At 43.3% G+C, this 23,810-nt stretch overlaps 1 protein-coding gene and 1 long non-coding RNA gene across 15 annotated transcripts in view; one reads left to right on the forward strand and one right to left on the reverse strand.

The window, feature by feature from the left end:
• Tpo (thyroid peroxidase) overlaps window positions 1–18,553 on the forward strand; it is a 95,989-nt gene extending 77,436 nt beyond the window's left edge. For 10 of the 14 annotated variants that reach the window (XM_052745716.1, XM_052745722.1, XM_052745724.1 and 7 more), the window contains 4 exons: window positions 543–642; window positions 2,630–2,762; window positions 3,978–4,063; window positions 18,111–18,553. In XM_052745716.1, coding sequence (XP_052601676.1) covers window positions 543–642; window positions 2,630–2,762; window positions 3,978–4,063; window positions 18,111–18,183 — 392 coding nt within the window. In that variant the 3' untranslated portion in view covers window positions 18,184–18,553. Of the gene's footprint in view, window positions 1–542; window positions 643–2,629; window positions 2,763–3,961; window positions 4,064–18,110 lie in introns of those variants that run through there. The other 4 variants (XM_052745728.1, XM_052745729.1, XM_052745730.1 and 1 more) reach the window with 4 other exon arrangements.
• Window positions 10,436–23,810, reverse strand: part of LOC128115246 (uncharacterized) — a 43,858-nt gene continuing 30,483 nt past the window's right edge. Inside the window, exons 2-4 of the long non-coding RNA XR_008220041.1 lie at window positions 18,095–18,200; window positions 15,008–15,071; window positions 10,436–10,694 (exon numbers count right to left, since the gene is read on the reverse strand). This is a non-coding gene — a long non-coding RNA (uncharacterized LOC128115246). The remainder of the gene's footprint in view (window positions 10,695–15,007; window positions 15,072–18,094; window positions 18,201–23,810) is intronic.

The following is a 23,810-nucleotide window of genomic DNA, read 5'->3' on the forward strand; positions in this document are numbered from 1 at the left end:
CCAAGGGTTCTGCCCTTTGCTCTTTAAGTCCCAGTGAATGGTTTGATTTATCTCTGTGTTGTAAAGATCACTGGGTAATTTGCCATCTGTCCCTAGATCCCCCAAAGTTTTAACTGCACGGGGCTTCAGTCTGCCTTCCGGGACCCCAGTTGAATCTCACAATCTTCGCAAATCCCAAATGCCTATGAATGCAGTTCTAGGACTGTATCTGTTCTTCAGGTGCGGCTGCCATGTGCCCACTGTCTTCTCCCGTCTGATTCCTTTAGGAGCCTTAAGCAGCTCACTCAGAAGCTCACTGTCTGTCTTCCAAGATGAGAAAGGAAGGATATCCCCATCCCTAGCCCAGCCCTGGAACTGTGCCAGTCACTAGACCTAACCCTCTCTCCCAGTTACAGGGCCAGTTCCCACCAGCTCTCCCCACCTCTGTTTCGCTCGGAAAGAACATATTATAATCTTTCCTCCATGAGTTGTGCCCAGAGGCAGCCAGGTAGAGATCTGTGGCCATGCTGGCCAAATCTGCTGACTTATGTCCTCCTGTACAGATTCTGGCAGGCTGCCTCGGGCATCCTGGGTCTCCATTGCGCTGGGTGCACTCCTCATTGGTGGGTTGGCCAGCCTCACCTGGACTGTAATTTGCAGGTGGTAAGTCCCTCCTTATGCCCATTTCCTATACAGTCATTTCCTCTCCTCTGGATGTGGCTCTTCCCAAAACTCCCTCATTATGAGGGCAGTTGAAACACCAATCTATCTTACCACAGACCACTGTACAGCAGACTAGACTCTCAGGTGTGATTTAGGTAATAAAGGTAGGGCAGGTTGTAGCACGAACCCTAATTGGTCTTAATAATAAAAACTCTCGGAACCAGATATTGGGGTAAATGCTGAAGGATCAGTAAAGGAGCCAATCACTAGAGAGACTTCTTACCTCGACCAAATCCTCAGGCCAAAGGGAGCTGAGCTCCTGTCTCCTCCTGCCTTATATTCCTTTCTCTGCCCAGCCATATCACTTACTGTCTCCACTTCCCTAGTGCTGGAATTAAAGGTGTGCCACCACTGCCTGCCCTCTAATCTTTAGGCAAGTTTTATTTGTTAGAGAACAAATTATCACCAAAGCAGGTGATGTAGGGCCAGAAAAGAGCTGGCCTTATTCCTTGGGAAGGAACTAGGCCACGCACGTAACTGATGTATGACCAGAGTAGTGACCAGCTGAGGCAGTTACTACCCACCAGCTATGGTGGTAGGGCCCTACAGAGTATCATGGGAAACAGTCAAGATGCAGCTGTGGTGTCTGAATAAGCAAGATTAGCCTCTCAAATAATAGGACAGGGTGGAGGATGGGCACACATCCATACTGTGTAGAGCATCACATAGGGGTTCCTGGGAGGATCTTTGACTAAGCAGCTCACGAGTATTCCAAGTCTCTGGCCAGGGTGACCACCAGTTCATCAGTGTCCAGCATGAATTGGGTCAAGTGTCAGGTTTTCCCTTCCTCTCTCCCTTTCCCCGTCCTCCTCCTCTTCTGCTCCCCCTACCCCACATTTATCCTTTCCTTCTCCCCTTTCCTCCTCCCATCCTGTCTCTAGAAGACAGACTTCCCTTTCACATTCACAGCATTCTTTCCCAAGCACACATACAGTTAACCACAGCTTACACATCCCGTTTCCCTCGGGTAAAGACATTTACACACTAAGTGGTGCTTGGAAGCCCGTTTTAGGGCCCCAGAGTCCAGGGCTAATTCCTAGTTTATTTTCTTGGAAAGGCATTTCTTTAAACCATGGTCACCAGTCTCACAGAAACCTGTTATTTTGTTGTAAGAGAAATTGTGTATATGACAAAAATCTCTTCTGGAGAGAAATGTACAGAGAGGCAGCCCATGGTCCATGGGTAGAAGAAAACATGACTCCTCTTCAAGTGTCACATAACCATTTGCATGCACGTGGGAGTGGAGAGCCATGGGGTGGATAGGCAGTGTGATGTGACAGTAAAGTAGCCTTACATGTCTACAGGACAGCTTATAAGCTGCAGCAAACATGACAGGCCATTAAAAAGAATATGAGCAGTGAGTAGCAAACTTCTGCTTCACAATTTTATTTCTCCTTACAGGCATTGAAATTTGATTAACACAATTTTTTTTAATAATTAAAAGCATGAGACAGGCAGTGGTGGAGCATGACTTTAATCCCAGCCTGGTATACAGAATGAGTTCCAGGACAGCCAGGGCTACACAGTGAAACCCTGTCTCGGAAAAATAAATAAATAAATAAATAAAAGCATGATAAATTAAAAGAGGCAGGGTCAGGCATGGATGCAGCTTTCACAAGCCATGAAGAATGGCTTTTCTAGACACTGTGCCCTGGGGCTCCTCCTGACACACACACAAAAAAAAACAAAAAAAACAAACACTCTCCACTGAGTCCTCTGGAGTCATATGCTACCAGTTAATGACCTGCATGAGGCCACAGAGGAAGACAAATCTGTGGTCCCCTGAGTGACTTCCCTGACTTTAAATCTAGAGAAGTAGTTACTGTTTGCATGACTGTGTGCAGCTACTGTGGAGCAGGATGTACACAGGCCCTTGAGTGGTCTTCTAAGTTCTGATAACAATGACTAGATGTGTGTTTATCCACAGGACACATTCTGAAAGGAAATCCACATTGCTGATCACGGAGGGAAATGTAAGAGTGACCACCCAGTCAGGATTAAAAAGCAGTCAGGAGAGGGGGATTTCTCCACACAAGGCTGCAACTCAAGACACCGGACAGGTAGGGTATGTTTGTCGTCCCAATCCCAGGCATGTCACTGTGACTATCAGCTGTTCTTGCAGCTGTGTGCAGGGCCCCTCCATGCAGGTATTTAAAATGGACCTCTGTACTCTTCTGTCCTTCCCTCATGCTGGGTTTCTTTCTCACACTAATTATAAAAGACTGACAATTTGTCAGAAGTTGAACTTTTTAAAAAGTACAGGCGAGTTAGAATTAGTAACTGTCAGGTCCAAAAGAAACTCCAAGACAAATGGCTAACTGTGGTGCCTATTAGCATACCAAAGTGCATGCTGGTCTCCAGACCTTCTCAGCATAGCAAGTACCCGCTACAGAATCCATGCTGGCATCCTAGCTCTTCTCACTCCATCCCCTAAACTTCTCCATCTCATGGGCTTTCCTTCTTCCCAGCTTCTCATTCCTGTATAACCCTGCCATGTCAGCTATGTGCCCTCTTGGTTCTTGGTTCTCTTAGCCCCTTCTCTTGGTCTTCCTTCTCTTACTCCACCCCTACTACACCCCACTCCCCACCTACCAACTCCCCCCCCCCCCCGTCCCCCCACCCAGTCCTCTCATGGCCCAATTTAGTCTACTGGCCATGTTTAGTCTACTACTTTCTCTCTGTGCTCTGGACTCTTCCAGATGCCCCTGTCTGTACTCTCCCTCGTATTTACAATAAAAACCTCCCTCAACCATAGCTTGGAGTGGCCATGTCCTCACTTTATACAGCTAGTGCTGAAACCCAAAAGAGGCATGTATGAGCCCCCTTCTACATGGCAGCTCAGCCACTCCTTACCAAGCTACCAATTCAGCTCTCCTAAAATAAATATAGATCATTTGTTTCTGCTGGCTTCTGCCACCATATTTGACTCCAAATTCTGGAGTCTGCCTCTCCAGCTGCTTCTTCCCTCCACCTGCTCTGTTTGTCTGTCCTTGTCCGTTCATTAAGTGTCCTCTCAGTCCTTCTGGCTCTTGGAGCCTGCTGTCCCCTCCTAGGTGCCCATCATGTGGGCATCTCTCTGCTAAGACAATTGACCCATCTCACTCTGTTGCAATGGTTCTCAACCTGCCTAAAGCTGTGACCCTTTAATACAGTTCCTCATGTTGTGCTGACCCCCAGCCATAAAACTATTCTGTTGCTACTTCATAACTATAATTTTGCTACTGTTATGAATTGTAAATATCTGATGTGACCCCCCAAGGGGTCACGACCCACAGGTTGAGAACTTCTGCTCTACTGGAATCCTCCCTTTTCAGCTGCTTTCTCACCTACCTGTTCTAACCACTCATCTCTCCTCTGCTGGGTAAGTATCACCCCAGAGCTGCCAGCTTTGTCTGCTATTACTATAAAAGCTTCACCCATGTGCCAGGATGCTCCTCCTACCTCCCTGGGCCCCCATGAACATGGAAAGGGATGCCTCTTCTGTGCTTTGGGACATTTCTCTCTCTGCTTGGGGATGCCTAAATTGAAATTCTTGTCACTGGGGCATTTACTCCCTTGCTACCTGGAGGGCCAGCCTCCAGCAGTCCAGGGTATGCAAAAAAAAGAAAAAAAAAATATCCATGAATGTGGCGAGGGCTAGACTGAGAGGAAAAATAAGAAAACACACATTTTTCTGATGGTAACTTTCTCTTTTACTTCATCTTAAAAAAATCCTCTCTCTGAAATTCTCTGTATCCACAATTACATTCCGCATTGTTACATTCTCCATACAGCCACATACTTGCACAGCCATACATCTCTACATACAGTTACATGTTGTAGGTATTCATCCCAACAATAGCTTTGAAGTATCAGCCTTATGTGTTTCTAGCTTGATGTTATTTTTGTTGGTTGTAGTTCCATTTTTGTTTATGTTATTACCTTTCTTTCTCCTGGACGATTCTTGGTAATCGTTCTTACTGTATAGTTTTGTATTAGGTTTAGAACCTTATTTAGACAAAAGGGGAAGTGTTGTGGGTATTTGTTCTGCCAATAGCTTTGGAATACCAGCCTTAGGGCGTGACCTCTTGGAGGGTTATGGGACTGCTTAAAATCTGAGGAGAGGGTGCATGGTGGTTCTCTTGGGGTGATCAGAGACTGGACAGCCAGATCCATTTGCTGCCAGGCAGAATGGAGGACAAGAATGGCTGTTTACTTGGTTCTGTATCGGTGAGTGTATTTTTCCCCATTTCATATCTTAGTAAATCCTTGATACCCCTTAAAGAGACTCTCATGGGTTTCACATAATACTTACATCTTTTTTCTGTACAGCTTCACCTTCCTTATCTCCACACAGCTACATCTTTTACATGCAGCTATATATCTCTCTTTATATACATACATCTCTTTTATACACATTTCTTCTGCTATATTCCTTCACACACTACTACATCATTCACTCACTCTCTCACACTTCTGCACACAGCTACATCTCCTGCCAGCACACACCCACACACTTCTCAATAGCCAAACTCAGGACAATTGTATGTTACATTTTCAGGACCCAACCCATTCTTACATCACATGATAAGTCACACATTTTTTTCTCAGGCTAGGGAAGTCACACTGACCATCCAGCAAGTAATGTGTGGCTGTGCATGTAGCCTGAGTGATCAGAGTTCCCAGACAGAAAATGACATTGAAACCCAGGATTTAGGCAATAAACAATTAGTTGGCTGAAACTTGATTGGTCAGAAATACGTGCAGAAAGCCAGCTGCTGAGAGAATTGTGTCTACTAAAGCAGTTTTGTGCCTGACTTTGGTTTAACAGACACTTGGGAACTTAGCCTGTTCTGAATTTGTTTTGAGGTGTTAGCTAAATGTGTGAAAAAGCTGTCTTTGAGACTGAGAATACTGTTACTTTCCTATGTCAGTTATAAAAATTATCCTAGTATTATTTCTATTGATCAGAATTATACAGATTAAGCAGAAATCATCTTCCTGACCATCCACAGCTATAAATGTGCCTAATAGGTGGAATATTTACATGAGATAAACACACAAGCATTAGGAAAAACACCCACAGCTGCTGTTAGGGAAGAAATGTAGTAGCACATGAGAAAAATTACAGACAGAAGCAACCAATCATTTACAGTCAGTGACCCCCACGGCTTTGCCAAGTGGGGCTTCCCATCAGAGAATCCATCTAGTGGGTTAACCTGCTGAACACTAGCTGTTACCTACTGTATACTCCCACAGTCTCTGGTAGAGCCATGGCTACAGCAGCTCTCAGCATTGCCTTCTCTCCCACACCCTTTCTCCCATATGTTCTCACCTGAAGTTTCCTCACCTGCCCATAAGAGCTACTAAATTCTGAAGCTTCCTTACATCCTCCTGGGTCTCTATGATATTGGAATCCTTTCTCTTGTGGAGTCCCTGCTTGTGACCCTTGTCCCTTATGATGGCCCCGTTCTCCTTTGTTTCTCTGCTCCCTCTTGGAGCTTACTGGAACCTTCCATCTGTCGGAGTTCCTGTCTGCGACCCTTTCTCCTTTTTCTCCTCAGACTCGGATTTCATTAAAACCTCGCCCACGGCCGGGCGGTGGTGGCGCACGCCTTTAATCCCAGAACTTGGGAGGCAGAGCCAGGCGGATCTCTGTGAGTTCGAGGCCAGCCTGGTCTCCAAAGCGAGTTCCAGGAAAGGCGCAAAGCTACACAGAGAAACCCTGTCTCGAAAAACCAAAAAAAAAAAAAAAAAAAAACCTCGCCCACTGTCTTACTGGAAACAGCTTGACCTCAATACAGCTCAATCAAGGGCCCAAATTGATATGCTTGATTTTCAAATTCTTTCATATGGTAACATTGTTGAGGATCTCTAGCTTGGGGGAGGGGGCGGCATTCCACACTCCAGTCTCACTCCTCCCATTCCAGAACCTGCCACTCAGAAAGCCTGCCAAGGGTCAGTCCCTCCCCGGAGGATGGCTCCAGACCATACCTACTGGCTCTTTAAGACCTGATTGCCAGACCCATGTGCTCTCTCCTGCCTTCCTGAGAGTCACCTGGGAGTTGCTTTGCTCTGCTCAGATTAAATCTGGACATTAATTTGGCCTGATCTGATTTACTATATCAGCAGAGAGGCTTGATATTGAGGCATGGAAACATTTCAGACATCTTCTGCCACTGCACAAATAAATGCTTCAAATCTCTTCTATCTAAACCTTCTCTGCTTTGCACTCTCAAAAGTCTCTTATCACTCAACTTTTTCTATTTTCCACTCTTAAAAACCTTTTTTTATCTCTATGATTTCCTTGCTCTCTGTTCTCTTAAAATTCTGGATTTGTAAGTTTTTTGGGTATGGTTTCAAAAACTGTAAATTCTGTAATGAAAAGTTAGCCATTTGTTACAAGTTTAAAGCTGATAATTTTTTAATCTATATATAGTTAATCTTAATCTACTACAGTATCTTATATATGTGGTTTAACTCTTGTTTTAAAAAAATAGATCTATGACAGTATACTATAGGTGTAACTTGAATTCAATTCTTGTTTAGGAAAACAGTTGTTTTCAAATAGCAACCATGTGGCTTGCCTCCATCCTGGATGATGACCTCATGATGGAAGCAACCACGTGGCTGGCAGCCATCATAACTAAGGGTAAAAAGGGTACATGCCAATGTAACTTCAACACCATCTTGATTAAGATGACCACATGGTATAAAGCAACTAAAGCAATAATCATAAAACTTATTAGTTCCACTGAACCCTCTGCTTCTCACTGTATCTCCTTTTTAAACTAAGGAGGCAACAGCAAGTCTCAAATATTTTGGATTAGGATGGATTTTTGTATGATGATAAATTTTTAAGGTTATAAAGGTATACTCAGTTTAACAGAAATGAACTTAGAGATATATATCTAACTACTGAAGTCTTTGCTAATTGCTTAACACAAGGCTTCTAGAAAATTTTAGACAAGGAATAACATATGTTTGAATAAGGAATATTTGATAAATAGGTTTATAAACTCTTAAAGTTACAAAGGTCTACTCATATTAACAAAAGCTAACTTAGAGATTTATGTCTAATCACTTATATCCTTGTTGTGTTCAACACTAGGCTTCTAGAAAATTTTAGACAAGGAACAATATGCTTGATGAATAAGATATGTTTGATAAATAGTTTATAAATTCCTAAGGTCTATTCAGGCTAGTAGAAACTGACTTGACGATATATGTCTAGCCTCTTTGTCCTTGTTACTATATTTATGGTTTAAAGTTTTATTTTGATACTAAATAACCCTCAATTGAATCTTAAATTAAAATTTTTAGGGCCCAAACTTAATAGGAATAAAATTGTAAAATACTAACCTTATATAAGCTACTAACATGTTGTAAACTGTTAAAGATAATTAAGACATGCCAGTTAATGGTCAGTTACCTTATAAATGATCAAATTCTTTAATGTGCTCAGAAATTTGATCATGGTCATGCTAAGCACAAACATAATTCATTTACAGAGACAATCTTTATATATTCTCCAGCATATGTTTTCAAGGCTAAGCCTAAAGTAACTAACTAAAAACAAGTAAAGTTTGCTTAAAATCAGTTATATTTAAGAGACAGTCCCCAAACTCCTCAGAGATCTGCTAAATATGGCATTTTAAATGTTTAATAGAAAAATCTTTCTGTGATAGACAGAAATGCCAGCTCCCAGAGGCGACTGTAAGGTCTTCAAAGACAATGATGGGGCCCAGATGACTCCACCTGGATTGTGGTAATGTTAACCACTGAGAAAAACTGCCCCATGCCTGGCTCGTCACCAGGGTGCAACCCAAACTGTAGACGATTTTCGGTTGACTCCCAAGTTCCCCCTCCACAGGAAAATCTCTCAGACCTTCTGGGTCTGGCAGCTGAGGACTTCACACTGTCCTGTGTGACATCCAGAAGACCAGCAAATTTTGTCCCCAGTGAAACCATTGAAATTACCACAGGGGAGCACAGTGTAACCATGCAGATTGCAGGTTAATCTCCGGCATTTAAATCTGCATTTAAATAATGCAGATTATATACTTCCTGTTCTAATTTATCGTTCTCAGATCTTTGATAATGTTGGTGGCTAACTGTATCTTTAATAGTTTAACAGCAGCAAGCAGACCAGCTCCTACCCGAAGGCTGTCACTGCCAGGTCAGTCCATTTCATGTGTAAAAATCAAGACAGTTTACCTTGCTGGCAGACTCCAAACTCACAAAACAGGTTTCAATGTAGCTTTTTACTATTCCTTTATTTAAAGGAACTAGCTTTGCAGGGACAAATCTTAGTAATCAACCACCTGTGTCTCGTGGTAAATGATGGGATGAAAAGAAAAGGTTTGAAATTTATGTAAGCTGTGAAGGTCTAAGAAAGTAATTTAAGGTTTGTAAAGGTCTGAGGATATGAAAGCTTAAGTAAGTTGTGAGGGTCAAAGTGATTTTGTGTGAAAAATGAGAATGTTTCAATTTTCTTTCCTTCTCACTATGTTATTGTTGTATGAAGACTTCAAATGTTCAGAGTTTCAACATTAATCAATTGAGTCCTGATAATGTATTAATCTAGCTCTGATAAAGCACTGACTGCTATACTATTATTATAGTCACAGCTCAAAATTTAAATTTCCTTTGGTTGTCTTCTAAGTGTAGACTTAAAAGTGCTTCTCATGATCCTGGCAACATCCTCTGTTCAATTCGTATGTCCAACCCTCTTGACAGGAGTGTTCTTTCTTTAAACCCAAAACCATAGCTTTAGCCACGACTCAAAGACACAAGTGCCTGTTTACAGACACTTACAGTGTGGATTTCTGTGTAGATTACAAACAATGGTAACGATAATGTATCTAAAACTTCCACCTCTCTTGTAAACTTGAAATTCATGTAAGCTTCAGGGAGTCATGACTTGGATCTGTCTGTCATAGGTCAAAAAGACTCAGTAACTTAGGCTTCCCACCTACCTATTCATGAAGGTCCCCCCCCCCCCCGCCCCTGCCGCCTCTTTCTCATATCTTGGGACTGACTGAGTGTGAGGAGTTTTGTAAAGAAACCAAAATAGCCACTCCATGAATGTAAAGGGGAGAAAATTATTCCAAACTGCCAAGTGTCTCTCTCAGGAAAGCAGAGACACATGATGGGGAAAGTCTTCAGGGCTGTAAGGGAATGGATACCTGAGGGGAAGGGAGCCAGTGGGCTGGGCGGCTTTGAAATGTATAACAAGTATTGTGAGTGGGAACTGAGGCAGTCTGGAGGCTAGCATGGACCTTGATATGGTGATAGGCACTACAGGCATATGTTAAGGAGAATAGCTCCTTTTAGCAAATGGGAACTAGCTTCTCCAGTCCCTGAGGGAGTGCTGACTTTTGTCTAAATGCTAGACCTCAGGAGAAGGAATTTATTTCTTCTATAATGGCTCAGATGAAATTAGGGTTTCATATGTTAGGAACCAGGAAGACTGAAATACCAATCAAAAGGCCAGGAACATCTGGGTTTTTCACTCACTGCCCAGGTTCTGTGGGGCTTCCTGGAGTAGTGAAGTATAGCCCACTTTGGAGCAGTTAGGGGCTCAGACTGGTAGGCGATGGTAGGCCTGGGGAAATTCTGCCAGAAGCAGCTGGTTTACTGACCATAGGGCAATTTTGCTAATTCTTTTCTGGAAAAAAAAAAAAAACCCAAAAACCTAAAGAGATAGTGTGATCATTATTATGAGGAGTATGGAAATCAGTAGGCCAAAGAGATGTAAGAGCCAGGGGGCCAAAATGAGAATTCTGCAAAGGAATTAACCCCTGGAAGCCAAAGCATCCCCCAAGCCCACCTCTTATGAAGTCTTTAATCCTTTTTTCCACCTGGCTGGACTGGTTTACATAGTAACAGCATTCTTCCAGGAAGAGGTAAGTGCCTCCCTTTCAGCAGTTAGTAAGCAGAAGGCCTTTGGTTTGGAGTAATTGCAGAGATGAGGTTGATTTCTGGATCCTAATTGCTAGCTGGGTGGATACCTGTTGAGATAAGATATAGGCTGTGACCCAAGCTGCCTATAGTCAGACTAATTCTGACCAGGACAGGGAGGGCTATGGCCTTGCTGATCCCTGTGTGAGACTTGGAGGAGAGTATAGAATTCTCCTTCCATGTATAGAATGAGTTGGGGGAAGTAACAGAGTGGGGAAACAGGGACCGTGAGTGGATTTGTTTATACATTAGTAAAACTTAAATGGACACAAGAAGAGGGTTCCTTCTGGGGCTATTGAGGTTCCTGAAATTGGTTAAGTTAGCACGTGCTGATGAGGGTCAGGACTGACAGAGGTTATTGCATAGCAGTCCACCTGCTGTCTCCAGAGAGTAAAGAGGCACCAGAGGCGATGAGGGCTAGGAAACGATTTTGGGGTTACAGAACATAGAATTTAGGGTTACATGGGTGAGAGGAATAGCTGCTGCAGGAGAGCACAAAGGAGCCATGAAGTTATGGTAAGGGATCCACTGTTACTGCCATAGGGGTGGAGGAGACTCAGGGGTTCATTTAGAATAGTCTTCCAAAGGCCGAGTTAGGAGATGTCTCACACAGCTGGGGCTAGAGGATAATCTCAGACCACTGAATAGCCTCTACCACTAGAAAGGTGTCAGGTGCTTCCTTGAGAGATCTAAAAATTATCACTGCCCCTCTGTGAGACAGGCTAGAAGCTGCCTTCCTATAGGTGTGGATCTGCCACCACAGCCCCTTGGACTCTCTTTTTTTTTTATTCCAGGAGTTCTGGAGAAGGTGGCCATACGTAGTGTGGGCCCATGGCAGAGTTGTAGAGGCTATATGCCTCATCCTTGTTCAGAGTAATGAACATAGGTGTCCAGGCCAGGTTTGGGATTGTCACGTAAATTGAAGTTGGCCTGTTGCTTTCTGCAAATGCAGAAAAAGTCTGCTTGGGGGTCAAAAGTTAGAGAAGCTCTGAGCTGCAGCCAGAGGCAGGACAGGAGGAATAATTTTATTTTGGATGGATATATCTGGAACTTCCAGGCTTGTCTAGGTCCTGCTGTGTGGGAGGTCAAGAGAACAAAGAGAGCAGCAGGAGGGTGAGAAAAGAAGCCATTCTCAGGGATGGGTAGTAGGCAGGAAAGCCCATAGACTGGTGGCTGCACTTAACAGATTAGCAGTCACCCCTTTGAACTGTGACAGGTGGATCCAAGTTGCAACTCCTTGAGATTTTTAAGGATGACCTGATGTGGAACCATCCTGCATGGGTTGAAGGTACGTGGGTGAGAGGGTTTCAACTAAAACCAGTCTCCTGGCGATATGGTTTGGGTGATAGGATCAGACATGTTCCCAGAGAAGGTGTCTCAAGAGAGGTCTAATAGTCACCGAGATTTCCTGGAAGGAAGGGACTGCCGGACACTAACTCACAGTCTGAAGAAAGAGGGGGCTCAGGGTGAGGCACGGAAGGGAAGGAGGGCACAAGGTAGAAGTTGAGTCCAAGGAAGGTAAAGTTCAGAAGATGGTAGTGATAAACAAGTCTTAATAAGTCCATTGGTCCTTTCTACCTTCCCAAGGACTGGAATCAATAGAGAATGTGGAGGTTCCACTGCACCCCTAAGGCCCTCAAGACTGACTGACTTTAGAAATGAATGCTAGGCCATTATCTGATTGTATGGAAGTTGAAATCTGGGTAAGACATCATTTATGAGGTGGGAACCTTTTCTGGAGTCTCAGCTATAGTATAGAAAGTGTCTATCCTCCTGAGAAACTGTCTACCAGAATAAGGTATTTGTGTGTTTTGTTAGTAGGCACGTGTGTGTGAAATCTGCCAGTCCTCCCAAGAAGATCACCTGTGGTTGGGTTGAAAGGAGGAGAGGTTTGCAAGGCCCCCTGTTGGGAGGTTTGAATCACGGGGGGGGGGGGGGGGGGGGGGGAGGGGGGGCTAGCTGTCTGGGGAAGAAGAAGGGTTGGAGCAATCAGAGGTTGAGACCCAGTGTGAAAAGATTTGTTAATGCCTGTCAGAAAAGACTTTGATGTTTAGGGAGACGGTCCCTGTCCTGTAGGAGAAGCCAGCCCTGAAGATCCATGACCACTCTCATAACTTGGAGGGCCTGTCGTTGGGACTCTCAGTAGGTAAGGATTAAGCTTGGGGGAGTAGGAATGTTGGATGGCCTCTTTAGCAGTCTTATCAGCAAAGCATTTCCCAAAGCTGTATCATTAGTAGGGGCCTAGTGAACTGCTGTCTGCTTGGGAAGATAAGAGGCTTCTAGCAGTTTTAGAATTAGAGGCCCATTGGTAATAGATGTGCCTCTGGGGTTGAGAAATCCTTTCTCCTGCCAAATGGAAGCATGGTAATGTACATACGGAATCTACATAGTAATACAGAATACAGAGATCACACTTAGAATCTCTGTATGTATTGATGGTTTTGTCTTGTGCTAAGTTGAGGTCTCCAATGAGGGCTAGGAGCTCTGCCTTCTGAGAAGTAGTGCCTAGGGTAAAGAGGAAGATTCTACACCCAGCTCAGAGGAGACTATGGCATAGCCTGCTTGACAGGAAACAGTGGAGCTGAGAGATGAGCTTCCATCTGTAAACCAAGTATAGTCAGGATGTGACAGAGGGTAAGAGGAAGTTGTGGATTTCTGTCAGTAAGGGTATCAAGAGGCTCTAGGCAGGAAAGGGCGAGGGCAGTGACATTGGGAAGGAAAGCGGCAGTGTTCAATGGAGAGCAGGAACCGAATGAGATATCAAGGTCTTCTAGGAGGGTGATGTGAAAAATCTGAAGCTTAGAAAAGCACAGAGTGGAGAGACTCCTGTGTGATAGGAGATCCTTGAGCTGGTGTGGTGAGAGAGGGGACAACCCAAAGTGAGCTTAGAAGCCTCCTGGGCCAGTAGAGAGGCCGCTGCCGCCCATAAGCAAGGCTGCCATCCCCTAACTGTTGTATCTAGCTGTTTGGAAAGGTAGGCAACAGGGCCAAAGATGATTTGTCCCAAAACTTCTAGGCCATCCCCCAGTTTTCAGCTGTACACAGGGTAAAGGGTTGGTCGAGGTCAGAGAGAGCCACAGCCTGTAGGAGTTTGCATCTCAGAGACAACATGACAGGCTCGGTTAGGGTGTCCCTAGCTGCATCGTAGGTGGGGAGAGCAAGAAGAACAAAGTTAGAAATCCAGGCTTTAAGGTACCCCGCCAGGTCAAGGAACCTCTCAAATCTCTTCCTTGGTGGTTGGAGGTATGAGGGTCCGCAGATACCATCTGTGATCAAGAGGAAGTTCACAGCTGTTAGGGAGTGCTTGACTTGAGAGACAGAAAGTTCAGCTTTAGAAAGGGAGATTCTGTATCCTCTTTTTTTTCTAGAAAGTTAAAAAGATGAGTAAAATGTTGGGAGGAGTGAGAGTGAGGGGCTGCGTAGCAGAAGGTCATTAACATATTGCACGGATGTCGGGAGGTAAGGTCAGTGGCTACAGCCTGGTTGAAAAATGTGGGCTGTCTCAGAAGCCCTGGGAGAGGACTGTCCAAGTAAGCTGGGATGCTATACTGGTGTCAGGATTCTCCCAGGTAGAAGCAAAGACATCGTGTGAATCTGAGGGAAAAGGGAATGTTCAAGAAAGCAAGCGTTCTTAAGGTCTAGGACTGTAAAATGAGAGGTAGAGAAGGGAATCAGGGAGTAGAGTACAATGGTTAAGGACTGCTGCGCGCACAGGAATTGCAGCTGCTGCATTAATAATCCTGAGGTCCTGGACTAGGTGGTAAGAACCGTCAGGCTTTAGTATAGTCAGGGTGAGTGAGTGCTCTTGAGAATACCGTTATCAACAAAGCACTGTATGATAGATTTTAAGCCCTGTCTATGTTTTAGAGGAATATGGTATTGAAAGAGACAGGGGTAGGAGGTAGAGTCCCCGAGCAGGACCTTAATAGGAGGAGGATGGGAGGCCACCGAGGGAGAGGAAGTATTCCATACTTTTGGGTCAATGATGGAGGGTAAAGCATTAATATTGGTCATTGAATAAGGGAGCTCTTCAGAGGAGGAAATTCCAGAGAGAGTTGGTTGAAAAGGAAAAGTATAACTTAAACATGATATCTCTGCCCAATAATGTGATAAGAAAGGAGTGAGCTATCAGGTGGCCCTAGAGAGGAAAGAGGAGAGAACCTGTAGCCAGGAAGTATAGACCAAACAGCTCCTGAATCAATTAAGAATGACACAGACTTACCCACTACCTGGATAATTATCCTAAGCTCCTCCTTGGTAATCTTGATGGTTTTGTTGAAGGTGGGGGTCCCAGGGCAGCCACCAGGTCCAGAAGATGTAAGGGACTTTTCTATGGAGGAGAAACTTGGGGGGACTGACCTACCTTAGTGAGGCAAAGAGATGCAGTCAACTCTCCGGTGTCTACAATTTGGGCAGGGTCCTGGAGGCTGGTAAAATAAAGGACAACTTTTCACCCAGGGCCAACTTTCCTACTTTAAAGCAAGCTCCACGTGGAGTTCATTTGTGTCCCCCTTCTTTGGAGGAGACCTTAGGGCTTCCTCTAGGAGCTGGCACTTCCATTAAACACCTTAAATGTCATATTCCACAGATCTCTCTGGAGGGTTGAAGGCTGTCATCCAGCCTTTTAAATATCAAGAGCTAACTGGGAGATGAAGTGAGACAAGCATGCCATCTTGAGAATTAGCATCTAGCTTTGTGTACTGTAGGAGAGCCTCTGTAAGTAGGGTGAGGATTTTCATCCAGCCTCTAAGTGACCTCTCTGAGGTGAGAGCCCACAGAGGTATATATGTATCAATTTATTAAGGGGTACAATGGGGAGACAGACTCACTAATACAAAGCAAGGTAGATGTGCTGCAGATCCACTCCTGATCCAGTTTCTGTTCTCAAGGCCGTTGGGGACCAACTATAAGCCACTTTCCACTGCCTGACCAGGCCTCCTCACCCCAAGAGAGTGCAACCCTTTTAAGTGGTCATATATGCAGACAAGAAGCCACACCCCAAAGCTATGAGTGGAACGAATTCCCACAACACCTCTCTCAGTTTATCACAATGAATTACATTATGGGAGGCCAACCAGGTGGCAAATAATCATTTTGTCTCAGGCTACTCTGTCAGGGGACTAATTCTCAGCATTAACCTGGAAATTCCAGTGGTGGTCTATCGGGGGAACTGCCTCTGCCCCCAGTAGATATGAATTATCTGTGTGGTGGACCTAACCTTGGAGAAGCAACAGGGGGAAAGGTCTTCAGGGATATAAGGGAATGGATACCTGGGAGAAAGGGAACCAATGGACTAGGGTGGGAGGCTTTGCCATGTATAACAAGTACTTGTGAGTAGGGACTGTGTAGAGGCTAGCCTGGATGATGCCATGCTGATAGGCACTACAGGCATATATTAATAGGAGAGCTGTATGTCCCTTTTTCCAGAGATAAGAAAATGACTTCTAGCAAGTGGGAACTAGCTTCTCAAATCCCTAAGAGAATGCTAGCTTTTATCTAAATGCCAGACTTTGAGAAACAGAATTTCTTGGGACCTGCCACTTCCACACCAACTACCAGGACCACAGGCCCAGAAGTTTCAAGTGCACACCTAAGATATAGATTTTCCCCTGAGATCCTTAACTTTACCTTCTATCCCTAATATATATCTGCCCCAACTATTTCCAATCAACTGGAGACTGCACACCGCTCCAAACTGGAACTAGCTGAAAGCCAATGTAAACTAGATGCTTCTGATGAATCAGCACGTCCAGACTGCACTAAAGCTGTCTGCATTTTGCTAGACACAGGTGGTCCTGCAGAATCTGGGTAGCAAGCAACACAAATGTCCCCCAGCACTCCTCTCTCTCTTCCTGATTTTTGACTAGTAGTCCAGCCTTCCTGGGCTCTGACAACACCTTAATTTTAGCTAAGAGACAGTTACAGAAGAGATTACCTTACCCCTTATCAATAAAAAGGCTGGAATGGCTAACTGTAGTAGCTATTAGCATACCAAAGCAGCTCATGGTGGCCTCTAAGCTTTCTCAGCATAGCAAGTACCTATTACAGAGTCCATGCTGGCATCTTCTCAGCTCTTCCCACACCATCCCCTACCCTAAAGTTCTCCAGCTCATGGGGCCTCTTCCCTTACCCCAGCTTCTCATTTCTATATTTCTGCCATTTGTGCCCTCTTGGTCCTCATCTCTCACTCCTGCCCCCATAGCCTGGTTCATGCTACTGTCCATGTTTAGTCTGCTACTTTCTCTTCCTGCTCTGGACTCTTCCAAATGTCTCTGGCTGTAGTCTCCCTCATATCTACAATAAAAACCTTCATCTCAACCATACCTTGGAGCAGTCATGTCCTTGCTTTATACATCTGGTGTCAAAGCCCCCAGAGTAAAAGGTGTGTACAAGCCAGTTACAAAACTACAGGAAAACATTATCTGAGCTATTACTTGGAGGAAATTAAAAAAAAAAAAACCTGAATTTTACATTTGCCTTTTAAAATAAAATGGTGATGAGGGCTGGAGAGCCAGCTCAGTGGTTAAGAGTACTTGCTGGTCTTCTAGAGCAGCAAAGTTCAGTTCCACACATATATGTGAAGCTGTTCACACATGCCTGTAACTCTAGGAGATCTGAAGCTTTCTTACAGCCTGGGCAGCTACCCACGCACATATACACATACCCACAGAGCCAGACATGCACAGGATTAAAAATGAACAAAAATAAGATTATAACCAGCATGGGGAAATCAGTATAAATTTGATTATTTACCTCTTACCTTATGTGCACCCCAGGTGATGTTGTATTTATAGGTCATATATGACTCTGGTTTCCGTTCCTAGACACAGCTAGTAAGTGATGGTACCCAGCATCAGAGAGGCAGGATGGGGGGATGAAACTTCAATCATACAGGAGGGCTGTTCCCCAGAATGTGACCACAGACCTGTTATAAGTCTCAGAGTTGTTGAAAAACTGATATACAAAATGTTCTTACTACATGAAAACTAAGTGTGTGAGGTGGCAAGTTAGTTAACTAGCTTGATATACTTACTCCACAATTCTAGCACATATGAAAAAATGTAGGGCCAGAGACAAGGTTCCACTGGTAAAGGTACTTGCTACCATGCCTAAGGACCCAGGTTTGATCCCCAGGACTCACGTGGTAGAGAGAGAGAGAACCAACTCCCACACTTTAATTTAAAGTCACCTATCACATGAGGGGTCTGTCTTGAATGACTACCTTCACCCTAATATTCACTGCTGGGTGAAGCCATAGCACCCATCCCTTAAGGTGAATGGACACACCCGAGGCTCACTGCAAAGCTGAATGTGGCTGAGCCTGTCTCCTGGGGCTCTCCCTGCTAAAAGTGAGGATTTTGTTTAGCTAAATGCAATGGTACTTTTGAGTTTAAATTCACAACTCAGTGGCTTGACTGGCACCTAAAATGGTAATGGGGACAATGCTCACCATGCTTTCTCTCCAGCAGGAACCTGCCTATGGATCCCAGGTCCTTCTGTGTGAGTAGAAGTCCTCACTGCTTTGGAGCCAGGCATTGACAAACGCAGGTCTCAAGCTGCTTGGAAAGAACATGACACATGTTGGAGTCGGAGGCTTGAGGAAGCAGGATGGTTAATCTCATGGACAGGCTTCATTAACTTCTATCTCACATTTTTCCATGGAAGCAGTCCAGGCCAGACCTCGCTAAGGCCTCTCCTACACATGGAGGCTAACGGATGAGTGGGTGGAAGGCTAAGAGAATCACACATGGCTGAAAGGCTGGATTGAGAGAAGCTGGCATAGACTCCAGATCCTTCAAGACAATTTTATGTTCATTCAGATTCACCAAGACTGTTCTCCAAATACATTCAGTCCTCTCATTATGTCCTAGTCACCACAAAGCACAGATGAATAAATGCCACAGCCTTATCCTGGTCTGGTACAGATATCCCCCGCCTCTGGGACTGCATTAAAAACATATTTACATGTCTGTATAAGCTGTGGAAACATTGTTTCACTTTAACCACCTTAGCTTTTTCATTAACACTAATTCTCCATCTCTAATCCCTCCTTGTCCTCTCACTCTTAGTCCACTTTGCACGGCTGTAACGGACACTTGGCATGATGAAGTTATAGAGAGAAAGGCTTTGTTTTTACTCATGATTCTGGAGGTTTTCATCCATGACCAATAGGTCACGTAGCTTTGGGCCTCCAGTAAGACACAGCACTATGGTGGGGTCACATAGTGCAGCAAAGATGCTCAACTCAAGGCTAAAACAGAGACTCACAGTCTATTTTAAGGATCTGTGTCCAGTGATCTTCCCATTAGGCCTAACTTTTAGGGGTTCCACCACCTAACTATAAAGTGGTTGAAGCCACTATTGATAGTGCTATGGAGGGTTCTCCAAAAACTACAACTAGAATTACTTTATAACCCAGTCATACCACTCCTGAGCATGGATCTGAAGGACACTAAGTCAGTACACCACAAAGATACCTGCACATCCCATGTTGATTGTTGCCCTGTTCACAAGAGCTCAGAAAGAGAACCATCCTAGGTATCTATTAGCAGACAGAGGAAATGTGGTGTATGTACACAATAAAACTTTATCCAGCCTTAAAGAAAACTGAAATCCTGACCTTTGTATATGAAAAAGATAGAAATTATTATATTAACCAAAATAAGCCAGATTCAGGAAGACAGTAAGCATATGTTTTCTCTTATAACTGTATATGTATGTGGGGAGGGTTTAGGTCCTGGAACTAGAAAGAGGCCATGAGAGGGTGAAAAAACTCTAGAAAAAGAGAAAAAGACAGAGAAAGGGGATCAGCAAGAAGACCAGAGGATAGAGGAGAGATTAGAAAAACCTATGAATCAAGCTGGTGAAGCCATTTTAATATCTAACAAAATAGACTTCAAACAAAACTAATCAGAAGAGTCAAGGAACAACAATATCACTGTGTGTGTGTGTGTGTGTGTTCAAAAGGAAAAAATCACCAAGATGACATTTCAATTGTTAATGTCTATGCTCCAAACACAAGGGCATGCAATTTCATAAAAGAAACACTATTACAGCTTTAATCACATATTGACCCTCACACACTGATAGTGGGAGACTTAAACAAATACTTGAGCTAACTGACATTATAAACCAAATGGATCTAATGAATATTTATACAACATTTCACCCAAACTCAAAATAATATACCTTCTTCTCCATACCTTGGCTATCTTTCTCAAAAATTGATCACATACTCAGACACAAAGCAAGTCTCAATAGATGTAAGAAAATTGAAATAACTCACTACATCCTATCAGACCACCACAGATTAAAGCTAGATATCAACAACATCAGAAACAATAGAAAGCCTACAAACTCATGGAAACTGAACACCTTTCTACTGAATAAAACATAGGTCAAGGCAGAAACTTTCTAGAATTTAATGAAAATAAATATACAAAATACAAAAACTTATGGGACACACTGAAAGCTATTCTAAGAGACAAGTTCATAGCACTAAATGGCTGCATAAAAAAACTGGAGAGATCTCATACTAGTAATGTAACAGCACACCTAAAAGCTCTAGAACAAAAAGAAATCACACCCCAAAGGAGTAGATGACAGAAATAAACTGAGGGCTGAAATCAATAAAATAGAAACAAAGAGAGCAACACAAAGAACCAATGAAACAAAGAGTTGGTTCTTCGAGAAACATCAACAAGATAGACAAACCCTTATCCAAACTAACTAAAAGACACAGAATATCCAAATTAACAAGATCAGAAATGAGAAGGAGGACATAACAGTCACAGAGGAAATATAGATAATCATAAGGATATACTTTAAAAACATGTACTCCACCAAATTGGAAAATCTAAAAGAAATGGATAATTATCTTGATAGGTACAACTTGCCAAAGTTAAATCAGGATCAGATAAGCAATTTAAACAGACCTCTAACCCCCACTACATAGAAGAAATCATTAAAATTCTCCCATTCAAAAAACCCAGGGCCAGATGGTTTTAGTGCAGAACTCTACCAGACTTTCAAAGAAGAGTTAATACCAATACTTCTTAAATTATTCCACAAGAAGGGGAGAGATGCCCCCTTACCCCTTGCCCTTTACTGCCTGCAACAGACTAGAGCGCTGACCCTCCCCCTTATAAGCTGCAGCACTTAGGAAAGTGGGCCCTGTCCTTCACCTAGGCAGCACAGAAGAGCTGGCCTGGTGGTTGGAGGTGAGGATGACCCACCCCCAATGTTGTGAGCAAGGTAGAATTGTTCCCATTACTCATCTGACATGTGGCAGCATGGACAGAGGAGCCATGTCATGCCCCCACCCCCACCCCCACTCATCAATGAGACAGGTGGAGGAGCTGGCTCTGGGGTCATAAGAGCGGGAGGACTGTCCCTACCCCTCACCAGCTGTATCACTCTGGAGAGTGGCCCCTGTACCTCACCTGGGCAATACAACAGAGCTAGCCCTGATGGTGTAGGTGTGGGAGAGTTGAGGGCATGAAAGCAGGAGAACAGGCCCTACCCCTTGCCCAATGCTGCAAGAGGTGAATTAGCTGGGCAATGCTAGAGAGTTTACCCTGGCAGTGAAGACGGGGAAGAACTGTCAGGGGGACCAACCCTGCAGCTCAGAACCAGGGTATGACTTGGCCCACCTCAACATCCATCCCATCTATGCTCTGCTGGCACACAGGAAGGGACCTGATCTACAGACCCAAAGCTGCAGGATCTTCACACACAGGGAAACAACAGGTTATCCAAGGAGAGTCCCAGTGAGGGCCCAGCATCACTAGTATAGTAGAAATCAGAGGCCTTGAACCAGACCCATTGGTGACCCATGACTCTTTGCAATGGACACTTGCAAATAAAGATATGTGGATAAAGGGGTTTACTGCATGACTCACTGTGTTACACTGCAGCCTCCATGGTAAGATTTTTAATTTTTCCCCTTTTTTCTCTTAAATTTTACTTTATTTTGGGAGGGGGTTACAGGGGCAGAGGGCGGACGCAAAAGGACAGGGAAATGAATGGGGTCAAGATACATGATGTAAAAGACATATAGAATAAATAAAGTGAAAGTGGAAAAAATTAACCCACAAAGTAGAAACAGAAGGAGTATTACTCAATTCGTTTTGTGAGATCACAGTTACATTGATACCCAAACCACACAAAGATTCAACAAAGCAAGAGAATTACAGACCAATTTCTCTCATGACAATTGATGCAAAAATATTCAATAAAGCTCTTTAAAACTGAATCCAAGAACATGTCAAAAAGATCATACACCATAATCAACCCAGAGCTGCAGAGATGATTCAATATATAAAAATCAATAAATGCAATCCACTATATAAACAAATTGAAAAAAAACCCACATGATCATCTCATTAGATGCAGAAAAGACCTTTCACAGAAATCCAACACCTCTTCAGATAAAAGTCCTGGAGTGATTAGGGATACAAGGGACATACTTCAACGTAATAAAGACAATTTATAGCAAGCCCAAAGCCAACATCAGCTTAAATAGAGAGAAACTCTAAAACAATTCTACTAAAATCAGGAACAAGACAAGGCTGTCCACTCTCTCCATACTGTTCAATATAGTACTTCAAATCTGAGCTAGAGCAGTAAGACAACTGAAGGAGATCAAGGGGGTGCAAATTGGAAAGAAAGAAGTCAAAGCATTTTTACTTACAGATGATATGACAGCATACATAAATGACCTTAAAAATCCCACTGGGGAACTCCTACAGCTGGCAAACACCTTAAGCAAAGTAGCTGGGTACAAGATTAACTCACAGCCGGGGCGGTGGTGGCGCATGCCTTTAATCCCAGCACTCAGGAGGCAGAGGCAGGCAGATCTCTGTGAGTTCGAGGCCAGCCTGTTCTACAAAGTGAGTTCCAGGAAAGGCACAAAGCTACACAGAGAAACCGTGTCTCAAAAAAAAAAAAAAAAAAAAAAAAGAAAAAAAAAAGGTTAACTCACAAAAATCTGTAGCCCTCTTATATACAAATGACAAACAGACTGAGAAAGAAATCAGGGAAAAACCATCTTCTACAATAGCTTCAAATAATACAAAATATTTTGGGGTAACTCTAACCAAGCATGTGAATGACTTGTATGATAAGACTTCAAGTCTTTGAAGAAAGAAATGGAAGATGGAAAGACATCCCATGCTTGTGTATCAGTAGGATTAATAAAGTAAAAATGGCCATCCTACCAAAAACTAGTCTACAGTTTCAATGCAAGTATCCTCAAAATCACAACACAATTCTTCATAGATCTTGAAAGGACAATTCTCAGCTTCATAAGGGAAAACAAAACAAAAAGATAGCTAAAGCAATCCTGAATAGTAAAAGAAATGAAGGGAGTATCACTATACCAGATTTTAAGTAAGTACTACAAAGCTATAGTCATAAAAACAGCTTGGTATTGACATAAAAACAGACACATTGATCAATGAGATCTAATTGAAGACCCACACATAAATGCACACACCTATGGATACCTGAACTTTCATTAACAAAACAAAAACAAAAACAGAAATACACACTGAAAAAAAAAAGAAAGAAAACATCTTCAACAAATAGTGCTGGTCAAACTGGATGTCTGAATGCAGAAAAATCCAAACAGACCCAAACTAATCATCTCTCACAAATCCCAACTGGAAATGGATCAAAGACCTCAACATAAAACCAGATACACTGAACCTGATAGAAGAGAAAGTGGGGAATAGCCTTGAACTCTTCGGCACAGGAGATTTTCTGAACAGTACACCATTAGTGCAGGCACTAAGATCAACAACTAATAAATGGGACCTCATGAAACTGAAAAGCTTCTGTAAGGCAAAGGGCATTGTCATTCAGATAAAGCAGAAACCTACAAAATGGGAAAATATTTTTACCAACTCCACATCTAATAGAAGATTAGATAAATTAATAAAGAACTCAAGAAACTAGATATTAAAAAATTCAATTTAAAATTGGGGTATAGGTCTAAATAGAGAATTCTCAATAGAGGAAACTCAAATGGCTGCAAAACACTTAAAACAATGTTCAACATCGTGAGCCATCAGGGAAATACAAATCAAAACTACTTTGCGATTCCATCTACAGGCTGGAGAGATGGTTCAGTGGTTAAGAGATTTCATCTTACACCTGTCAGAATG

Source organism: Peromyscus californicus, unplaced genomic scaffold (genome assembly GCF_007827085.1).
Source record: "Peromyscus californicus insignis strain IS unplaced genomic scaffold, ASM782708v3 Scaffold_1__1_contigs__length_55948999, whole genome shotgun sequence".
In the NCBI taxonomy this organism is placed as follows: Eukaryota; Metazoa; Chordata; class Mammalia; order Rodentia; family Cricetidae; genus Peromyscus; species Peromyscus californicus.